This window comes from Bos taurus, chromosome 1 (assembly GCF_002263795.3).
Source record: "Bos taurus isolate L1 Dominette 01449 registration number 42190680 breed Hereford chromosome 1, ARS-UCD2.0, whole genome shotgun sequence".
NCBI classification, from domain to species: domain Eukaryota; kingdom Metazoa; phylum Chordata; class Mammalia; order Artiodactyla; family Bovidae; genus Bos; species Bos taurus.
This window is the reverse complement of record NC_037328.1, coordinates 139936500-139960331: the sequence shown is the minus strand read 5'-3', so window position 1 is coordinate 139960331 and position 23832 is coordinate 139936500. Positions and strand designations below refer to the sequence as shown.

Here is a 23832-nt window from a genome sequence, read left to right as displayed (position 1 = left end):
CTTCACTTTCACTTTTCACTTTCATGCATTGGAGAAGGAAATGGCAACCCACTCCAGTGTCCTTGCCTGGAGAAACCCAGGGACGGGGAAGCCTGGTGGGCTGCCGTCTATGGGGTCGCACAGAGTCGGACACGACTGAAGCGACTTAGCAGCAGCAGCAGCAGCAAACCTCAATTATAAGATTATAAACATGTCAAGGCTCATCAACTATACAACTAAAAAGGATAATTTTTACTGTATATAAAATATATCTTAATAAAATTGATTTTTAAAAAAGAAAGAAAAGAGTGTCCTGATATCAGGCTGGCCAGGCTCTCCAGCCCTTTCACTTAGCAGCTGTGTGACCCTGTGCATGACACATGACATCTCTGAGCCTGTTTCTGCTTCTGTAAACCGAAGATAACAATACACCCACATCATAAAGTTGTCAGAATTCAATGAGATTAAAACATTCACACTGCCTGGAGGAGATCCCTGAAAAAGTCAGCCTGCAAAGTAATGCAAAAGAGGATGGAAAGACAACGGACTCTGTCCTCATTGTATTTTTCTTGCAGTAGGTTAACAGTGGCCCAAGGAGCTCAGCAAAGCTTGAGGAAGGAGGAAGCCCAGCCCTCGTGTGCAGTCAGACAAACCCTGAAAAGGGGATTCCCTCGGCTTCTTCTGCACCTGCTCAGTTTCTTCTTCATAGAGAAGTCAAATAAATATGATTAAATTAAGCATGTACTTCACATGTCTATGTGAGAATCCAAAGACAGAATATTGGTATTTATGATCTTTTTTTTAAAAAATAAAGTATGCAGCCTTCATCTGCTAGTTGTTAGGTTATGAATTTCTGTTGAATTTTCCTCTGCTTTCGCTGTGTGTGTGTTTGTGTGTTTGGTATAAATCACTGCTTTTATTTTTTTCTAGAAAGACAAGATGCAAGAATTGAGTAGATATGATCAAAGAAAGAAGGTGGACAGAAGCTGGAAGGACCTAGTGACCCCTTTACGTGTGTGCCTCTTACCTGATCAGCAGACTCTCCCTGAGCCTGAGGTTGAATAAAAGGACATGTAGGTTGACTCAACCTGCCTCAGCTGCCTTTGGAAACCCCACAGATGTGTAGGATGCTAGAACAGAGCTCCGGGACCCTTCAGACAGCTCTCTCTCCATAATTCACTCTGTCTGGGTGTCCTGACTTATTTTATGTGTTTAATTAACTTCACAGACTCTTGCCTGGACACTCAGTAAGAAAGGCAAAGCTTAGTCTCCATGCATTGACTTGTGAGGAAGCTGATGCTGACTCAGCCCTATCCGCTACTCTGCATGCCTCTCCAGGAGGGGCTGTTCCAGGCTTTAAGAGCTGGAGTCTTTCTTTTCTGGTAATAAAGAAGCAGCCAGGTTTTTTTTCTTTTTCTTCCCCAAATCAACTAAAACCTAAATAGCTTCAGAACATGGTACAAGTCTGAGGTTGTGTACTTTGGGAAGACAGAGCAAGGCTTTGTCCTAAATCAGCTGTCATGGCTGAAGAAGTGAACTGAATCCTAGCCCACTTCAGTGAGTTTGGATGAATATTTGCACACGTATAGTAAGGAAATCTGGGCCTTCTTAGGTGGTGCTTGTGGTAAAGAACCTGCCTGCCAATGCAGGAGACGTTAGAGACGAAGGTTTGATCCCTGGTTCAGGAAGATGCCCTGGAGGAGGGCATGGCAACCCACTCCAGTACTCTTGCCTGGAGAATCCCATGGACAGAGGAGCCTGGTGGGCTATAGTCCATAGGGTCTCAAACAGTCAGACATGACTGAAGAGACTTAGCACAGTGCAGTAAGAAAATCTATGAATCAGGCAAAAATAGAGTATACAATATAATTACAAATAATACACCTTTTACATACGTGTGTGAGTATATATTGCTGGTGCTGTTTAGTAGCTTCAGTCATGTCTGACTCTTTGCAACCCTATGGACTATAACCCACCAGGCTCCTCTGTCTATGGGATTCTCTGGGCAAGAATACTGGAGTGGGTTCCCATTTCCTCCTCCAGGGGATCTTCCCGATCCCACTTCTCTTGCAATAGCAGGCAAATTCTTTACCACTGAGCCACCAGGGAAGTCTGTGAGTGTATACACATAGATATAAAATACAAATAGAGAATGAACCAAAAAAAGTGAATCGAGAGAGATCAGAAAATGGTAGAAAAGCTATACTATATATAAAATAGATAACCAGTAAGAACTGACTGTATAGTACAGCGAAATCTAGATTTTGTGATAACCTATAAGGGAAAACAATCTGAAAAAGACATATATAACTGAATCACTTTGTTGTATATCTGAAACTAATATAACATTGTAAATCAATTATGCTTCAATACAGAATGAATAGATAAAATGACTAAAAGAAAAAAAGCTATATAAACCATCGGATCAGTTGCCCTTTGGAAAGCTGAAAATTCTAGCTCACTCTCCACTTAAAACAAAACACCACCCCCACCATCCAGCAGCACCAACCAACTCAGTCTAACGCCTCCACTTCCTTCACATCTGATATTGCTGCAAATTTTATTTTCAAATCCCTCAAAAATCCAGAACAACTTAATTTGCTGGAAAACCAGCCCAGGTGTAACTGAGTTGAAGGTTGCCTTCCAGGGAGGGGGCTGTTACAAATGAAGGAGACTGATGCCACCAAACTATTTCATGCCTGCACGACCAACCCTGGATCCTACTATGGGGAGAACTTTTACTTCCCAAGTGCAAACATCATCCTTTAATTGACCCTTGACACTTCTGCCCTCTATATCCCCTGACATCACACAGGCAATGAGAGAAGGGTGAGGACAGAGGGCTTTAGTGTAGGAAGAGTCTTTGGACAAAATGGGCAGCTCGGAGTATTGATCAGAGTCAACAACCACACTCAGTAAAGATATGTGGAATCGTAATTGGGGAATTTTCCATAGCTTAGCATTTATATGGTCTTTTAAAAATGTACGCTTTCCAAATATTTTGAACCAGCTTTATGACTCCATCCTCAGAACGGTCCTGTGGGGTCAGCCAGCATTATTGATTTCTTGTTCAAGCGTGTCCTTGAGTGGGCTTCTTCTGAGCTGGACTGAAAACTCCATCTGATTCCTGGCTAAGACCCTCAAGCCACCTGCTTCCATGGTCAGGCATGGGCCATTCCTAAAGCTCTGCTTGGATGGAGAGAAATTATATGTAAAAGGCTCCAGGCATGACAAAGGACCAATGGAATTACGTTTCATCGCTCTGTCTCTCAGTTTGGTTTGGTGCCGGGGTCCAGCCCCGGCTGATCCAGGGTATTCGAAGGAGAGACGGCGTAGGCGACCTATTTATTTAAATATTTATCAAAGATATAAAGAGTAATAGAATGAGGATAACTCAGTGAGGAAATTCAGTGGAGAAAAGAGGCTGAGTAGCTTGGTTTACGCGGGAGACCAATAAAACTTCAAGACAAGAAGTTTGTACCACTTACGTAGGCCGCAGGCATCCTTCCGTTCTCCCGAGGAGAGGAGACACTGAGGCCTCCCCAGTCAGATCTTAGAAGCCCGGGCATAATTAGTAAGCATGGTGGGTTCTGCGCTCCAGATGGAGATTCAGCCAGAGTGAGAGAGAGAGAGCGACATGGGGAGACCAAGTTTCGGTGAACAAGGCCCGCACTTTATTTTCCAAAGTAGTTTTTATACCTTAAGTTATGCATAGAGGATAATGGGGGAAGGGGTGGAGTCATGCAAGGACAGCAGTTCCTGGTCCTAATCGAAGCCAGGCTTTCAAACTTATCATATGCAAAAGTTCAGGTGAATTACATCATCTTCTGGCCAGGAGGCCTGTTAACATTTTAGGAAACTTATTTTTCTCTAAAGGTGATTATTCCAAAGTCAGGCACCAGCCTCCAAAAAAAGCACTGGACAAAGCTGCATTCCTATAGGGCAAAGGTGAGGTGGGCTCAATCAAGAAAAGAATTAACTCAAGGGTCCAAGGTTACAAACATTAAAACTACTACTTACACCAATCATATTAATCAATACACTGCCAGGGACACAGCAGGTAAGGGATATGGAAACTTAGCAGCAAACATTGGCCCAACAAGTGAAAAACCCTTCACCAATACTATTTCTAATCAATCTTTTAACTACTCAAAGGAATCTGTGTTTAGACAGTTTAGAACATCTCCTGCCTCTCACAGTTGGGAGGCTCTGAACAATCACATGTGGCTGGAAAAACCTATTCAGGCAGGTTAGAGGATTTCCAAAGGAGTTTGTAGGTTAAACACTGTCACACCCAGGAATTATTAACTGGAGCTGTAAGCTAACTCTTTTTTCAGAGAGAGGTAGTCGGGGACAGCCCCCGGTAAAGTCAGAGGTGTAGGTGAAAGCACAAAGCAGAGAGTAGGCAGACTCTGGTTTTGGGGCTAGATGCTCGAGAATTTCCAGGGGGCCTCCTGAGGCTCAATCCCGCCTTTGCGTATGCCGAGCCTCCTTCCTCATGACCTTTGCCATGCATGGGCAGAGTTCCTCACACTGGCTCCTGGAAGTGATAGAATTCTAATTGAGCTATTCCAGATCCTGAAAGATGATGCTGTGGAAAGTGCTGCACTCAATATGCAATATGCACTCAATATGCAATATGCACTCAATATGCAATATGCCAGCTCCCGGCAGTTTGGTTTGATTGTTTTTGCTAAAAAGCCATCAGGCAGCCCCCACGTCCACACCTTCCTGCCCCCACATTACAGGGCTAGCCTTGTGGCCCAACAACCCACCCAGGGTCCCTCCCTTAGCAGGGCCCACACTTGGTGTCATGCTCTCAAAACTCTTCACCACGTTCAACATGGAACACCACATTTCTGCTTTTTCACTCTCCCCCAAATTATGTCAATGGTCCTGTCCCCACCGCCCCATTTCAGGCTCACCTGGACCTCCCAACTCTGAGCTTTGGTCACCTTGAAAGAGGTTCATGGCAGAGGTGGGTGGGAGCAAATGATGACAGGGCTGTGGCTTGTTTTTAAAAGTGAAAGTGTTAGTCACTCAGTCATGTCCCGCTCTTTGTGACCCCATGGACTGTAGCTGGCCAAGCTCTTCTGTCCATGGAATTCTCCAGGCAAGAATACCGGAATGCTGCTGCTGCTGCTAAGTCGCTTCAGTCGTGTCCAACTCTGTGCCCCATAGACGGCAGCCCATCAGGCTCCCCCATCCCTGGGATTCCCCAGGCAAGAACACTGGAGTGGGTTGCCATTTCATGCATTCTCCAATGCATGAAAGTAAAAAGTGAAGTCGCTCAGTCGTGTCCGACTCTTAGCAACCCCATGGACTGCGGCCGATCAGGCTCCTCCGTCCATGGGATTTTCCAGGCAAGAGTACTGGAGTGGGGTTAAATATTTTCATTTCTGATGGGGATCTGCTCCACCCCTCTGCTCTAGTCTTGTCTGCTTGTCATAACACTGAAGGGACACAGGAGCAGAGTGGGGTCCCCTTGGGGGGCTGCTCATAATCTTACAGGTACTTTACACTGCATTAATTTTTTTTTTTCAAGTGAGAATCCCAAATCTTCAGCCAAAATTCAACTGTGAGGGAGCTCTGAAATGTAGATCAGCCAAATCTGGTTCTCAGCAAGAATGCAGCAGAAAAAGGATGACATGGAAATTCACAAAATAGTGCCCCCAAAATGAACCAAATCTGCTTTGAAGCTGGGAAAGATTAAATCTAGATGGAAAAAATAACAGTGAACTTACAGGAAGGATTTGGTGGAAATACAAATTGACAAATTGCCCTATCTATTTTAAGAGTATATCTCAAAGAAGAAGTAAAATAGCTTTCTGAAGTATAGAACATTGCCAGAAATATTTGCGATGTGCCACCATATTATCTTGATATTTTGACAAGATTTGTGCATATGTGAGAACTGAGCTATAAATACAGGCATGAGCCATGCCCTGAACAAACTCCAAAGACTAGAAAATAATAATGGTTAAAGTTACTAGGTGGGACTTCCCTGGTGGTCCAGTGGTTAAAACTCCATGCTTCCTCCACAGAAAGCACATGTTCTATCTCTGGTCAGGGAACTAAGACCCCACAAGCCACATCACATGGCCAAAAAAAAAAAAAAAGTCACCAGGAGCTCAGATACAAAGTGCATAATGATATTCTGCCATGCACAAACTCTAATACCCTCACGGAAGGTAGATTACAGGAATATCTAAATTCACGTGGGCATTTCTAACAATTAGAACACAGAACTTAAAAAAAAAAACACACAATAGGCACAATTTCAAAAATCTTATCGACTGTTCTCATGTAATCTGCTTCTAAATTACTGAACAGATGTATTTTCACTTCACACTTTTAAAAGGAAGATACGATAAGTCAATAGAACCTAACTCGTTATTGATAAGGATGGGGAAAATTCCAACATGTTTAAAGCAATTTATATCACTAAGCAGGAGTTAGAAATCAACTACTATCAGCCCTCCATATCCAACTGTTCCAAATCTGGGATTCATCCAACCGCAGGTTTTAAATATTTTTAAAAAATTCCAGAAAGTTCCCAAAAGCAAAACTTGAATTTGCTATATGCCAGCAACTATTTACTTAGCATTTATATTGTATTTATAACTATTGACATGGCATTTACATTGTATTAGGTGTCATAAGTAATCTAGAGATGATTTAAAGTACATGGGAAGACATGGGTAGCTTATATACAAATATTATGCCATTTTATATAAGGAACTTTATATAAGGAGCATCTTTGGATTGGTAACCATCCGTGGACAGGGTGGTCCTGGAAATAATCCTCCTTGGATACCTAGGGATAACTGAACAATATCCTAATAGATGTGTATCTATTCACTGGACTTCATGACTGCTAAACATGTGGTTCTAACATATATGACTTTTAAGTTGAACCATTAGTTAGGTATTGTTTTTAGTTAGGTATAGTTATTCAACCAACATGTTTTGAGCCCTGCTTTTGTCAGCACTGACCCTTCGGGGAAGTTTTCCTGATCACGCCCTTTTTCCCTTTCCCAGGCCAGCACAATGACCTAACCAATGCTTCCCTGACACTTGGTTTATACAGTGAGTAGACCTCTACTCTGTATGGCCCCTCTCATTCAGTTAACTTTATGTGATCCTATCTCCCCCTCTAGCCTATAAACTCTTTGAGGGGTGGGGTCTGTTCACCCAGCATAATGTCCAGCGTATAAAGGATTCTTCATCAATGTGGTTGAATGGTATGTGCTGGAGAGAAGAAAGAGTGTAGAAGACACAATATCTGTATTTTAAAGGTTTATAATCTAGAAGGCAGACAGAAATTTGACAAGATAAGTGATTACTGATTACAGTCATACCTCGTTTTATTATACTTTGCTAATATCGTACTTTTTACAAGTGGAATGTTGGTGGCAATCTTGCGTAAAGCAAGTCTATTGGCATCATTTTTTCCAACAGCATTTGCTCACTTTGTGTCTCTGTGTCACATTTTGGTAATCCTCACAATGTTTAAACTTTTTTATTATTGTTATTATATTGTCATGGTGATCTGTGATCAGTCATCTTTGATGTGAGTATGGCAAAATGATTACAACTCTCAGAAGGCTCAGGTGATGGCTACCATCTTTTTACCAATACTTTAAAATTAAGGTATGCAATTTTTCCTAGTCATAATGCTATTGCATGCTTAATAGACCACAGTATAGTGTAAACATCACTTCTATATGCACTGGGAAACAAAAATGTTTCTGTGAGTTGCTTTATTGAGATTTTTGCTTTATCATGATGGTCTGGAACTGAACCCGAAATACCTCCAAGGATTGCCTGTATGTGCAGTAGTTTTGACCATAGAAAGGGACTCTGTTCCCTGAGCAAACATTTTCTAAGAGTTTTTATTGAGAGTTCAGAATGGTCTTACACATTCAAACAGAGCCAGGGAGGTAAGGCAAGGAATGAAGGCCACTGGTATAAACTCTAAGTCAGGGAAACTGCCAGGTGACGCAGAAGAAAACTTTGTGGGTAGAGACCTCCATGATATTGCACAAGAGTAGCAATACTGACATTTACCAACTTCATGTGAGACTGGGGTGGGAGGATTGAGGGGGTTGGAGTGGAAAGTTAAATCTCTACAAGCAAAGTAGAAGCCCCAGTGAAGGAAAGAATGACTTTGTCAAGATTTCTGTGGTTGTTCTTTTTTAATTCAAGACTGGAAAAGAAAAAAAGGACAGTATTATTTTTAATGTATTTCATGCCCAAGTCCTAAATGGAACTGAGACAGGCATAAAAGAAATTGGGCTATATCTAGGATATGTCAGAAAATGAGCAATTTAATAGGATAGGAAAGGTGTAAGTGAAACCTAGCCTGACTTTTCCTTAAGAAGCTCTGTGATTTTGAATATAATCAGCCTAGGGGTACTCAGTTCCCTATTTTAAATGACTATTTGGAATGAAATGAATATAGGGCCTCCTTTAATTCTCTGAATTCTAAGCAAGGCCATAGAAATGATCATCTTCTCTTTAACAAGTGGTGCTGGGAAATCTGGTCAACCACTTGTAAAAGAATGAAACTAGACCACTTTCTAACACCATACACAAAAATAAACTCAAAATGGATTAAAGTTCTAAACGTAAGACCAGAAACTATAAAACTCCTAGAGGAGAACATAGGCAAAACACTCTCTGACATACATCACAGCAGGATCCTCTATGACCCACCTCCCAGAATATTGGAAATAAAAGCAAAAATAAACAAATGGGACCTAATTAACCTTAAAAGCTTCTGCACATCAAAGGAAACTATTAGCAAGGTGAAAAGACAGCCTTCAGAATGGGAGAAAATAATAGCAAATGAAGCAACTGACAAACAACTAATCTCAAAAATATACAAGCAACTCCTACAGCTCAACTCCAGAAAAATAAACGACCCAATCAAAAAATGGGCCAAAGAACTAAATAGACATTTCTCCAAAGAAGACATACAGATGGCTGACAAACACATGAAAAGATGCTCAACATCACTCATTATCAGAGAAATACAAATCAAAACCACTATGAGGTACCATTTCACACCAGTCAGAATGGCTGCGATCCAAAAGTCTACAAATAATAAATGCTGGAGAGGGTGTGGAGAGAAGGGAACCCTCTTACACTGTTGGTGGGAATGCAAACTAGTACAGCCACTATGGAGAACAGTGTGGAGATTCCTTAAAAAACTGGAAATAGAACTGCCTTATGATCCAGCAATCCCACTGCTGGGCATACACACTGAGGAAACCAGAAGGGAAAGAGACACATGTACCCCAATGTTCATCGCAGCACTGTTTATAATAGCCAGGACATGGAAGCAACCTAGATGCCCATCAGCAGATGAATGGATAAGAAAGCAATGGTACATATACACAATGGAGTATTACTCAGCCATTAAAAAGAATACATTTGAATCAGTTCTAATGAGGTGGATGAAACTGGAGCCTATTATACAGAGTGAAGTAAGCCAGAAGGAAAAACATAAATACAGTATACTAACGCATATATATGGAATTTAGAAAGATGGTAACAATAACCCAGTTTACGAGACAGCAAAAGAGACACTGATGTATAGAACAGTCTTATGGACTCTGTGGGAGAGGGAGAGGGTGGGAAGATTTGGGAGAATGACATTGAAACATGTAAAATATCATGTAAGAAACGAGTTGCCAGTCCAGGTTTGATGCACAATACTGGATGCTTGGGGCTAGTGCACTGGGACGACCCAGAGGGATGGTATGGGGAGGGAGGAGGGAGGAGGGTTCAGGATGGGGAACACATGTATACCTGTGGCAGATTCATTTTGATATTTGGCAAAACTAATACAATTATGTAAAGTTTAAAAATAAAATAAAATTAAAAAAAAAAAAGAAATGATCATCTTTCTCTAGGTCAAGAGTCTTTAAGCAAGCTGGTCACACCCCTGGAAAGGCAGAACCACCATGTTCAGCCACACAGGCTGTGCACTGTGCAGATTCAGGGAATGCCATTGACACTAACTGTGGTGTGGATGGCCCCTCTGGGGTTGTAAGGTGCTCAACACTTACAACCATGCATGGTGAAGAGAACTCCAGAATGTCTAGTTATATCACTTTACAATCTAAGATCAGTAAGAAGGAAATCAGATATTATCAATAACTAATATCTGGATTGATACCGACATCATCATTTGTGTGTGGGAAAGAGTGAGAATCCCACAACTGAGGATTGTTCAGAATTACCTCACTCTACCCCATCCTATTTTTTTAATTGAAGTATAGTTTTTTTACATTTTAGTTGGAGGATAATTGCTTTGTAATGTTGCATTGGTTTCACCCATTCATCCATCTCACTTCAACTGACTCAAATTTGTTCCTTTTATTGGCTGAGTAATATTTCATTTTATATATATATATATATATATATATATATATACACACACACACACCACATCTTCTTTATCCATTCATCTGTCAGTGGACATCTAGGTTGTTTCTATATCCTGGCTATTGTAAATTGTGTTGCAATGAACACTGGAGTACATAAATTGAAGTGTGAAAGTGAAAGTTGCTCAGTTGTGTCTGACTCTCTGCGACTCCATGGACTATACAGTCCATGGAATTCTCCAGGCCAGAATACTGAAGTGGGTAGCCTTTCCCTTCTCCAGGGGATCTTCCCAACCCAGGGATCAAACTCAGGTCTCCCTCATTGCAGGGATATTCTTTACCAGCTGAGCCACAAGGGAAGCCCAAACTGAAGCATAGTTGATTTACAATATTATGTTAGTTTCATGTGTACAGCAAAGTGATTCAGACATAAGTTGCTTCAGTCATGTTTGACTCTTTGCAACCCTGTGGACAGTAGCCTGCCAGCCTCCTCTGTTCATGAGATCCTCTGAGCAAGAGTTCTGGAGTGGCAACAGTACTGAAGTGGGGCAGGTTCTTTACCACTATTATATATATTATATGTGTGTGTGTGCGTGTGTGTGGGTGGGTGGGTGTGTGGGTGGGGGTGTGTGCTATATTGTTTCAGAATCTTTCCATTATTATGAGATATTGAATGTAGTTCCCTGTGCTACACAATAGGACCTTGTTGTTTATCTCTTTTATATATAGTAGTGTGTGTCTGTTGAGCCTAAGCTCCTAATTTATCACTCTCACCCCACTTTCCCCTTTGGTAAGCATGAGTTTGCTTTCTACGACATCCTTACTCTTGAATTGCTCTCCGAATAGCACTATGTGCTTCACTGCAGTTCCTGGTGCTCTGGTAAGAGGATTTATATTTATACAGTTTACCCTTAACCAACCTAATTTCCCCATCGTGGGTAAGTGTCTTTAAAAATTCCTGCATAGTCACGATACAACATAGAGGAACTTGAGGACATGATGATAGGTGAAACAAGCCTGTCACAAAAAGACAAACATTGTATAATTACACTTCTACGTGGTGCTTAGTCAAATTCATTGAGACAGAAAGCAGAAAGCTGGTTAACACGGGAGAGAGGGAGGCGAAGGGGGAGATGTTTAAAGGGTAGAATTTCAATTTTACAAGATAAGAAAGTAGGAGATCTGCTTCAATAATGTAAATAGACAACACTGCAGAATTATACACTTGAAAATGAGTAAGATGGTAAATTTTATGGTATGTATTCTCTACAGGAATAAAAAAATTCCTACATAAAATCTTCACAGATTGAAGATAATATTACTGCCAGCAAAAGGAAACAGTGAAATTGCTACCTAACCATTCTCCTATCAGAATGGCTTCACAAGCACCAACATGAGCTTAAAAACACAATCAACAAATTCAGCTCAAAAGAAGTACAGTTAACAACACTATTTGAGTTAAAGATTTTTATACCTTCCACCAGCAATTACCTCTCACAAGTATATATGGTGCTTGGAAATCTTGATCAGGGTTAATAAAGCCATCATCACAATTAACAAAATATCTAGTTTATCTCATCATATTCTTGTCCATTTTAAGGTTTATTTTTGTATGTTTTATGGCTGCACTTACTATATGAGCACATAAGCCTGCACTAAGTGAAGTGAAAGTCACTCAGTCATGTCTGACTCTCGTGACCCCAAGGACTGTAGCCCACCAGGCTCCTCTGTCCATGGAATTTCTCAGGCAAGAATACTGGGTAAATTATTATAAAGTAAGTAAATAAAAAATTATTACGAATGCATGCTCCAACTTTTTTCCTGAGAGGATACACTGTCAAAATCTTTGAAGACTACTCTCCTTGAGGATGGATATCCATGGTCACCATGGACACCATGCCATTGGTCTGTCATGAATCCACAGGAGGACTGCAGAGACAGTTTCCTGGAAGCTGATAAGCTTTGAATGTTACTTTAAACACTTGTGGATGGTTATTATTAGAATACCAACAGCTAATGGAAAAGTCAAAGAAAAGAAAGGGCAGGATAGCAATAGTTTCACTAGGAAGAGAACAGAATCATTTCAAAACCACCTTGAATTGTTTCAGGAAGGGGTTTCTATAGCATAATGGTTTGAAGTTTTGCTTGTGGCATTTCCATCTGCAGCTCTTTGAGACATATGAAATAAGAGGATTCTCAAACAGGGCTCAACATGCTCCTCCATCTCGGATGTAGGCAGGTTTGTGTCAACACCTGTCTACTTGATGTCTCACCTCTCCCAAAAGAGGAGACCACCATTTTGGATGTTCTCAGGCTCACAACTGGACCAATTTATGGCCTCACAGATTTTTTTGCTCTTCAGATATGTGTGGGGAAATGTGAAAAATAAAAGCCTAGGTACAATTAGCCATCTTGCCATGCTCAAGAAAATAAAGTGATAATTTCCTAACAATTCATAATTAAACAATGCATGCTAAGTCTCTTCAGTCATATCCAACTCTTTGCAATCCTATAGACTGTAGCCCACCAGGCTCCTCTGTCCATGGGATTCTCCAGGCAAGAATACTGGAGTGGGTTGCCCACTTCCTTCTCCAGAAGATCTTCCCAACCCAGGGACTGAACCTATGTCTCTTATGTCTCCTGCACTAGCAGTGGGTTCTTTACCACTAGTGCCACCTGGGAAGCCCAGGAAGAGTTTTTCTTGACCAGGAATCAAACCCTGGCCACGGCAGTGGGAGAGCTGAATCCGAACCACTAGACCATGAGGGAGTGTCAAGGAAACAGTGAATACTACTTAATAAGGAAATGATAGGTCAGGAAGCAACAGTTAGAACTGGTCATGGAACAACAGACTGGTTCCAAATAGGAAAAGGAGTACGTCAAGGCTGTATATTGTCACCCTGCTTATTTAACTTCTATGCAGAGTACATCGTGAGAAACACTGGGCTGGAAGAAGCACAGGCTGGAATCAAGATTGCCAGGAGAAATATCAATAACCTCAGATATGCAGATGACACCACCCTTCTGGCAGAAAGTGAAGAAGAACTGAAGAGCCTCTTGATAAAAGTGAAAGAGGAGAGTGAAAAACTTGGCTTAAAGCTCAACATTCAGAAAACTAAGATCATGGCATCCGGTCCTATCACTTCATGGCAAATAGATGGATAAACAGTGGAAACAGTGAGATATTTTAATTTTGGGGGCTCCCAAATCACTGCAGATGGTGACTGCAGCCATGAAATTAAAAGACACCTGCTCCTTGGAAGAAAAGCTATGACTAACATGGACAGCATATTAAAAAGCAGAGACATTACTTTGCCAACAAAGGTCTGTCTAGTTAAAGCTATGGTTTTTCCAGTAGTCATGTATGGATGTGAGAGTTGGACTATAAAGAAAGCTGAGCACAGAAGAATTGATACTTTTGAACTGTGGTGTTGGAAAAGACTCTTGAGAAACCCTTGTACTACAAGGAGATACAACCAGTCCATCCTAAAGGAGATCAGTCCTGGGTGTTGATTGGAGAGACTGATGCTGAAGATGAAACTCCAATACTTTGGCCACCTGAAGCGAAGAGCTGACTCATTTGAAAAGACCCTGATGCTGGGAAAGATTGAAAGCAGGAGGAGAAGGGGAAGACAGAGGATGAGATGGTTGGATGGCATCACTGACTCAATGGATATGAGTTTGAGTAAACTCTGGGAGTTGGTGATGGACAGGGAGGCCTGGTATGCTGCAGCCCATAGGGTCACAAAGAGTCGGACATGACTGAATGACTGAACTGAACTGATACCTAAGAATCTTAAATTAAGTGTTATTTATAAATTAGTTTTTAAACATTGGAACTTAGCCACATGGTATACAGAAAAGTGATTGGCTAAAAAATTTTCAAAAAAGATCTTGAGAGTAAGAAAGAGTTTATTTCTTTATCTTTACTTCCTGTTTGGTTAAGATCAATGTTAATGCATGGTCTATTGTCAATCTCTGGTGTCCTTTTCTCAGTCATTGCATAAAATTAAAATATAATATGAACTTATGGTTACTGAGAAGACTCTTGAGAGTCTCTTGGACTGCAAGGAGATCAAAGCAGTCAATCCTAAAGTAAATCAGTCCTGAATATTCATTGGAAGGACTGATGTTGAAGCTGAAGCTCCAATAGTTTGGCCACCTGATGCAAAGAACTGACTCATTGGAAAAGACTCTGATGCTAAGAAAGATTGAAGGCAGGAGAAGGGGATGACAGAAGATGAGATGCTTGGATGGCATCACTGCCTCGATGGACATGAATTTGAGCAAGCTCCAGGAGTCGCAAAGAGTCGGACACGACTGAGCAACTGAACTGAACTGAATGGTTACCAAGAGGATAGAGTTGGAGGAAGGATAAACTGGGAGTTTGTGATTGACATGTACACACTTCTATATTTAAAATAGGTAACCAAAAACAACAGCAAAGTAACTAGTCACTTCATTAGAACTTTGGCCATGGCACAGGTGTAGCATTATGGAAGCAGATGACCATTTCTTTTGCTGAGTCATTCCACAGCAGCTTTGGACTGTAATAGCTGGAAAAGCATAATCTCTGGTCAACCCAGATACAAACTTACCTGTCAAATCATCATAAACAAGTATTTTAAAAACTAACATGCCGAAGACATTCCAGGCCATTGGGTGAAAGATTGCTCTATGGATGACTTGACATATTTCAGTCTTGGAAAACCCACCATTGTCCTCAAACTGGAGAGGGAAAACCACTCAGAACAAAGGACCCCCTGTTCTCCATTATAGCTCCATTATGGTATGAAAATGGCCCCATTCGAAAGTTCCATCATTTCATACTTCTTGGCTTAGATGTCCTGCAAGGCCATTTTCAATCTGTGGATGATTACCTTCCTGTTTTATGATTCTAATTTGTCTTCCTTTTATTTATAAACTGGCAGCTTGAGAGCAAAATATAAAATAATGGCATTTAGTGGGTGATTGATTTTTCCATGGACAATGTTATAAATATGGCCATGCGTTTCCCTTTCAGAAATGAATGAGAAGTATTTCAGTGAGATTCTGAAGCATAAATTTAGGGCTATTTGCAAGGCACAAATGACGTTCAAGCAGATTGATGCCTGTAATGGGTAACTCATTGTTCACGTAAAAGAGCCCTGAAAGAGATGCTGGTTTATAGGCCTGGACCTTTGATGGGTGTGGCAAGCTTGTTTGGCTTATGTCACAGAACCATGAGCCACACAACATTCTCGTGTGCGTGCTCATTCGTGTCCAACTCCTTGTGACCCCATGGACTGCAGCCCACAAGTCTCTTCTGTCCATGGAATTTTCCAGACTAGAATACTGGAGTGGAGGGATCTTCCCAACCCAGGATTGAACCCATGTCTTTTGTGTCTCCTGCACTGGAAGGTGGATTCTCTACCACAGCGCCACCTGATACAGTCATGTATCCGTATCCAAAAGGCACCTATATTAAATCAAATGAACAGCATTTTGCCATTGATTATTTATACCTCACTTCATTCCAAAGACTGGAAGACTGGTAAGTAGCTTATGAGTAGGGAATATAGGAAAATGGACACAAACTCCACGGACTGCACAGTATCCCGGATTCATAATTCAACATTCAGCTTCCAGGAGAACAAATATGAGTTGATGTCTTTTGCATATGAATTGTCCTATATTCCTATTTCAAATATAAAGTAACCTGAAAATTTAAACACACAACTATAGTTTAAAATGTTTGTTTTAATGAATATTAACATTGGCATTCCCTTAACTATTGTGGTATGAATATGCAACTATAATTGAACTATTTGTTTTATTTAGTATTAACATTGGGGCTTCATTTTAAGTATTAATTATAATATTTAAATACACAGCTTGCTTTCTGTATTCTATATTGTGCCTTCAACAATATTCCAGAATTTATGGTTTGACTATGATTGGGCATATGGAGCTAACTTACTAAAGATCATTTTGGATTATTTCTTATTCACCCTTAACCCCTAACTGTCTAATTGACTTTATATTTCAAAAACAGTGGGTCTTTTTCAAGGTAGAAGTGAGCTCTGCCACCTTGGGCTATCATTGCTTTTGTCTGAATTTCACAGAACTTATTTGAAGCAAAATAGTCTCAAAGGAGAAAAGCCCCAAACTGAAGGATATTAGAATCCTCCATTCTTCCCTCAGCTCCCTATTTTCCTTGACATTTTCCCAAATGTCAAGAGTTCTTTCTATTGAGATTCTTCTGATTTTTTTCTCATTTTCTTTGCCAGCCATGAAAGTGTTTATTTGACATGTATAACAATGCACCCATTTCCAATTTAAAAGGATTTAAATGGCAAACACAGGTTTCAAACCTGGAGGTAAAGAACAAAAGAGAGAAATTTTTCTCTCCAAATCTACCCAGACCACAAATCTCAACAGTTAGAAAAGAAGGTGCTGGTCTGTTGGTTATAATAACTGATAAATCCAGACCCCCAAAAGCCATTTGATCTGATTCATCCAGTAACTGAACATCCCCAAGTGCCACACCCAGGAGCTGGGTCTGTGGATGACATCAGAAAGTTCACAGTCCAGGTAGGATAATTCTAATACATAAAACGCAGCCCATACTAGTTATGGTCTGGATGTTTGTGTTCCGCCAAAATTCGAATGTTGAAATCATAACACCCAAAGGTGATGGCATTAGGAGGTGATTAGGTTGTGAGGTTGGAACCCTCATGAATGAGATTTTGTCATTGTTTGTTGTTTAGTTGCTAAGCCGTGTCTGATTCTTTGCAACCCCATGGACTATAGCCTGCCAGGTTCCTCTGTCCATGGGATTTTCCAGACAAGAATACTGGAATGGGTTGCCATTTCCTTCTCCAGAGGATCATCCCAACCTAGGGATAGAACCCACATCTCCTGTGTCTCCTGCATTGGCAGGCAGATTCTTTACCTCTAGTGCCACATGGGAAGCCCAGGGATTTAATAGCCATATTTAAACAGTCCAGTATAATAGGGATGCTCTAAGGACCATGGCAACCCACTCCAGTATTCTTGCCTGCATTGCAAGTGGATTCTTTTACTGCTGAGCCACCTGGGAAGCCTATAAATGGAATTAGTGCCTATATCAAAAAGACCCCAGAAGACTCTCTTGCCCCTTCCAATAGGTGAGGATATAGTGGGAAATCTGCAACCCAGAAGAGACCCATCACCTGAGGATGCCCACACCCTGATATCAGACTACCAGCTTCCAGTACTGTGAGCAATAAATTTCTATTTTTTATAAGCCACTCAGTCTGTGGTATTTTACTGCAGCAGCCCAGACAGATTAAGATAACACTTTAACAACATGATCTTTAAGGCACTGTTTTATAAAAATATCAATCAAATACAATATAAACCTGTGCATATGCATCCCCTACAATCTTTCTATTCCCTACTCTGAAGCCTTTTCTAGAAAGTCATTCTAAAGTAATGGAAAGCCCCAAGCTTGGGTTCATGATGTTATTCAGATGTTCAAATAGTCCAGTGTGGCCAGTGAACCAAGAACAGAAAGACGCCAAACAAAGTGCGAATGCCTTCCACCTCTGAAAACTCTTCTGACAGAGCTCTGAGAGCAGAAATTAGAATTTTTAAAAATAATGCAGAGAACGTGTTCATCATACATTCAAGGTACTTTCCATTACAAAAGCCCATGTTTCCTCTTCATCTTGATCACATTATTCCACTAAACCTCTAATTGTGAGTCATTTATTCAATTTTTCTTTCTAAAAAATATCATACATCTTGCATTCTTTCATTCTTAGAATTCAAGAGAGAAAAACAATGAGACTTCTTAATCCCACAGCTTCTGTTAATGAAATGCAGGATTGGGGAAATCAATCTTAGAGCAATCCATTACCATCATCAGCTGAACAAACACACATTCTTGCTTCACTGGCCTCTTCCTACTTAGGAAATGTTGAACCTCAGACCCAAGTTGTAATTGGAGTCTCTCTAGACCTAATGTCCCCATTTAGAACATCTATCATTCTATGATCCAGCAAAACCATAAGCATCTTGCTGGGTCTTCCTGTATCTCAGCTGCAGGGCCATCTGCAAGTGAGGTTAAAATTGCCTAAGAAGTTGAATTTTCATTTGACCTTTTCCTGCTAAGCCTTTGAGGCCAGTTGCAAAATCCATATTTTATGCAGGTATCCTCAGTATCTGTGCTTAACTGGTCTAAATTATACAGTTCCTTGCAAACCTATTACTCACACATTGGCATCTGTTTCAGCTTACTGTTACATCATAGGAAACACAGAACTATACTAATTTTCACTTTAGACCTGTTTTATCTTAATATTTCTCTCTCCAAAGGATTACCCTGAATGCTGGTTAAGTAAACCCTAAACCAGTGTCAAATGCAAATTTTAAACCAATGGCTACCTTTGAAAAATGAAGTCATGTCTTGTCCATCCCCTCTACCCCTGATATAAGTGGCAGAGCTTCCCCCTGGCAGTCTCTTTCCAAAACAATGTGGTTCACTGTTTGCTTCTTGCTTCAGAGATTTAGTGTATCAGGCAAGTAGCTTCTGATTCAGCGCTAAGGATACACTGTGTAGGTCTCTGCTCAGTTATGTCCAACTCTTTGTGACCCCAAGGACTGTAGCCTTCCAGGCTCCTCTGTCCATGGAATTTTCCAGGCAAGAATACTGGAGCGGTTTACCATTTCCTTCTCCAGGGGATCTTCCCAACTCAGGGCTCGAACCTGCTTCTTTTACATCTCCTGCATTGACAGGAAGGTTCCTTACCACCAGTGCCACCTGGGATACACATGAAGGTCTAAAGATTTGCCCTTTAATTCCTCCTTGTGTTCAAACCAGCCCTGGACAGGTACAGTCTTATTGTCATCGCCAAGTCTGGATGGGAGAAAGGCCCAGAAACCTGGCACCAAATTGCAACATTCCACCGAAACCGATGCTAGAAAAGAGACCAGGAACAGCAACAAGGAAGGGTCAGGAGAACACTTTCCCAAAGGGGTTTCAAGTCTAATTCACAGCTGTCAAGGATGTATTATGCAATGGGGAACACCTCACCGCCTCACAAAAAGTACATGTCATTTTGCAAAGCCACTCTCCAAACATGTGCCATTATGCGGTACATTCATGCTCCTGGCTCTACTAAATCAGTTCTTTTGAAAAGGAACTTAAAAAGACACCTGAATGAGAAAATGGGACTGACTGTCATTATTGGCAGAACTTATTTCACATGGTATTATTAGGTCACTAAACAAAGGGAGCCTTTTTCTTCTCCCTATGTGAGAAATCCGGTGGGGAAAGATGAGAATGCATTTTGTAAACGTCAGCCGTGGTGGTTAGGATTTCTGATCCAGCAAATGTACCTAAGCTTGCATCTTAATCCCTGCTAAGTGATCTTGCAGCTCATCTCGTAGATTGCTCCAGGCACCTCTGACACACTTTAATACCGAAATGTAAATTAGACACCCCCGCCTACCACCTCCACTCTGTCACGTTGCCCTAAATTTGGACTTTACTTGCCTTGCTACACGTGAGCTTCTCTTTTCAATCACATGCCATTTCCCCCATAAAGTGTTGTCAAAAGGGGAAAAGAAGATGTTGTGTTGTCGTAAAGTCACCCAATTTGAATCAAGCTGCAGGCTCATGAAAGGCTGCAAGAACTCAAGAGAGCCCACTCTGGGGAGCATTTAGCCACTGGGGAGCCTCTCCTCCCAGCCCAGCTGTGAACCTCAGAATTTCTAGAGCAGGAGATAAACCCAAACATCTGGAGCAGGAATGAGGTGCCCATCAGACTCAAATAAAACCCAAAGTCGTAGGAAAGTCTGAGAAAATCCACTGCTTTGGCTCTCTGGGGTAATTAGTTACATGGGTAAGTAAATGATCATCTGAAATCCACACCCACCTGAGAGTTATTAAAACCGGAAGCCACATGGAATTCATTTAACTAAAGAAAAGCTTGAGGAGGAAGGAGGGGAGATTCAGTCCTCTACCCAGAAAGGAGTTTCTGTTCAACTTTATGAAACATTTTAAGTAGATTTAAGTTTGAGTCAAAGGACCAATTCCCACTCTCCAAGGAGAACACTCCCAAGAAACTGGGAGATGAGCCAGGGAGCTGGTCACCCTGAGGACGGGGCTGCATGGGACCTGAGCAGGGAACCCGTGTAGGAGGGAGAAAGGTGGCGGGGGTGAGGGGGAATGCTGGATTGAGGCGAGTGACAGCAAAGGGAAGTCAAGGTGTGAGACACTGTGGGAGTTTATCAACATTCAAGGAAAGAGGCAGAGTTCTTGGAAGAGCCCAGCAAGGCATCTGACAGATGCTGGGGGGCAGGGCTGTGGTTGCAGAACTGCCCTAATTACAGGTTCAGCAGAAATGAGGTTGTGATCCTAATGATGGGTGAGCTCTGGGATATTTGCTGTCTCCCTGAGGCCCCACAGTTAAGTGAACACTGCCAAGCTGAGGCATTCTAGAAAGCTCCAGATGCTGAGCAAGGAGACTCTGGTAAAGATGGGGGTGACAGCCAGAGGGGAGAACCAGCAGGAAGTTCCCCACTCCTGAAGAGTCCCCTTTAGCCAACCTGATTGAACACAGGGAGGGCCCTGGGCTGCACAGGTTTCCAAGCCCTTCTACATGAACCAATTAAATTGTATATAAAAACCCCACTCCACACAGTTGTTCCTGCTACTCACAAGCCAGGTGAGCTGGTGCAAACAGAGAAGCTTCTAGAATCTCCGTTGAGTCTGCAGAAAGCCCCTTAAGTGAACATTCAGGACCAGGAGGCCCAGCTTCCTGGCCTCGCCCCCCACCCTCACCCGCTCTGTCCACCTCTTTCTTCTCTGGCACCCATCGTTCACATGGACCAGGAAATTCCATGTGCCGTTTGGACATCAAGACCCACCCAAGTCCTGATTCTACCCTTCACGAGCTGGTGGCTTTGAGCCAACTGACCTTGACCTGTGCCTCAGTTTCCTCATCCGTCAGTTGGGAATCATAACAGCACCCACTTATTCCCAGATGGCGCTAGTGGTGAAGGATCCCCGCCCCCCCCCCACCCCACCAATGCGGGAGACATAAGACCTTCGGTTGGGAAGATCCCCTGGAGGACAGCACAGCAACCCACCTCAGTATTCTTGCCTGGAGAATCTCATGGACAGAAGAACCTGGAAGGCTGAAGTCCATAGTGTCACACAGAGTCAGATAGACTGAAGCAACTTAGCACGTACATGGTAATTCTATTCTAATTCACGGGGTTGTAAGGAAGTTCAAATAAGACAACTAGATACCCCGCTTGGTTCTAAGGATGCTGGGCAAATAGGAGCTGCCATGGCGGTCACCCTTGTTGCTGCTGGAATAACCCTGCCTTCCCCTCTTCCATCCATACTTGCCCTCCTCCTTGCCCTTGGCTCCATCCCAAACCCAATTCCTAAACCTCATAACGCTTTGCCTACTCTGTCTTCCTGTCATGCTTGTATCAAAAGTCACCCATCAGGAAAATGAAAGCTGGAAAGAGGCATTTTATTGCTGAAGTTGTTAATTTTACTGTACATATATATATGTATATATATGTAAGTCATTCAGTCATGTCCAACTCTTTGTGACCCAATAGATTGTAGCCCACCAGGCTCCTCTGTCCATGGGATTTTCCAGGCAAGAAATACTGGAGGGGGTTGCCATTCCCTTCTCCGGGGGATCTTCCCAACCCAGGGATCAAACCTGGGTCTCCTGCATTGCAGGCAATCCTTTATATCAAAAGTCACCCATTAGACATATGAAAGCAGGAAAGAAGCATTTTATTTTTAAAGTTGTTAATTTTACTGTAGATTTCCAAAAAAGGTTCACCCGTCTGTTAAAAAAAGAAGACAGACAAAATAAAAGATCTAAAAAGTAATGATTTAAGTGCCAACCAAAAGGAAATTAAAGTGGATTTGTCTTGGTTACCAAGTGCAAATTAGAGGGTGATGCTATACAACCCCAAATCTGCCTTTTTGTAAAGATAGGGAATACGATCTTTTTAAAAATACAGTGAGCATTCAGTTTGCCCCCCAACAAACTCTCTTCTGCGTAAACAGATGCAGCGCAGTGACTTTCAGTTGAAAACTGTAGCCCCTCTTCTCCCAGGGTCTCTCCCATCTTAGACCCACACACCCATACACATAGATTTTTCATGGTTCACTGGACTTGCATTTCTCTCCTGGTTTTACTCTGATTAACTGCAGATGTAGTTTGTACAGGCAAGGTTTCCACAGGATCATGCAATGCAATCCTTCCCTTGCTTCTCTTCCAAGGCTGACTTTCACCAGATGGCCAGCCTGCTCACATTCTAAAAGGTACCCACCAAGGAAGATATGTGAAGACCCACACACCGCAAGAGGACAAATCTTTGCAAGAGACTAAAAACACTCACTCAGCCTTCTCTCCTGAGGTCTAAATCCCAAAGCACTTTCCAACTCACAGTTCAATCAGAAGCAAACAATGAATCCCTTTCATTTTTAATTTGTAAAAGTTGCAACTTAACCAATTTTTGCACTTGCAATGCAAACCCAGATAGGAACAGAGTCAGTCTTCCAGGTAAATAGCTCCAGGGTTGACATGCTCTCACCACTCAGAAGCCCTTCACATCTTCTGAGTCTAACTTTGCCCCGTCTCACCCCCACGTTTCCCTCCCAGAGTGGAAGCCCCACTCACCTCACTCATGATGCTGTAACAACGGGCAGCTCCGTATCCCCACCGGCCACACGGAGAGCACTGCTCAGGGGTCGCTGCTCCCCGTTCTGGCTTTTCTCTTAAAAAGGGCTGCCCGGTGGCATCATGCTTCCTCTGAGCCAATGAGATTCATTCACCTGTCTGAACGCCTGGCAGATATCTGAGAGCTCCCAGGGCCACCTAGTGGAGCAAAGGAGAAAGGCAGGCTGGGTCAGGGCTCCAAGCCCCACCAGGGAGGGAAAGAAAGGACAGATGACAAGATAGTCTAAGTAGGAAGCACAGTGATCATCACAGATTTGTCACTCCATAATTCCAAGGGGTACGGGATTTAGATACTTGGAAAATGCACTTTCAATGTCAGCGAGCAGAAGGTTTGTTTTTGGAAGGAAGAGCAGTTCTGAAAATCCTGATGCTAGTCACCCAGCAACCCCCTGGTTTACTTGGGAGGCGCCTGCCCTTCGTAGCACAATCTCAGCTTTGAGAGTTGAATATTTTCTGCTCCTCTTTCTCCAACCCCAAATCTGCCAGCCTGCCTGCGCCCCAGGTTCTCATCTCCGGCGGGAGGAAGTGAGCAGTTGGGGCCATGGACTTGGAGAGTCACACTGTGACTCCTCAGAGGACAGCATCCCCCCTCTCCCCAGCTATTCCTATGGTTGTGATAGCCTCACCAGTGCTGGAGAAGACTTGGCTTTGACCCTGGAATCTGCCCATCCAGCCTGGCAGTGAAGATCCTTTTGCCCAGGTCTGGACTACTAAGC

At 42.2% G+C, this 23832-nt stretch overlaps 1 protein-coding gene across 1 annotated transcript in view; it reads right to left on the bottom strand.

The window, feature by feature from the left end:
* The window catches only part of PCP4 (Purkinje cell protein 4), a 68523-nt gene extending 45433 nt beyond the window's left edge, over window positions 1–23090 (bottom strand). Inside the window, exon 1 of the mRNA NM_001078136.1 lies at window positions 23057–23090. Coding sequence (NP_001071604.1) covers window positions 23057–23065 — 9 coding nt within the window. The 5' untranslated portion in view covers window positions 23066–23090. The remainder of the gene's footprint in view (window positions 1–23056) is intronic.
* Between the last annotated feature and the right edge of the window lie 742 nt (window positions 23091–23832).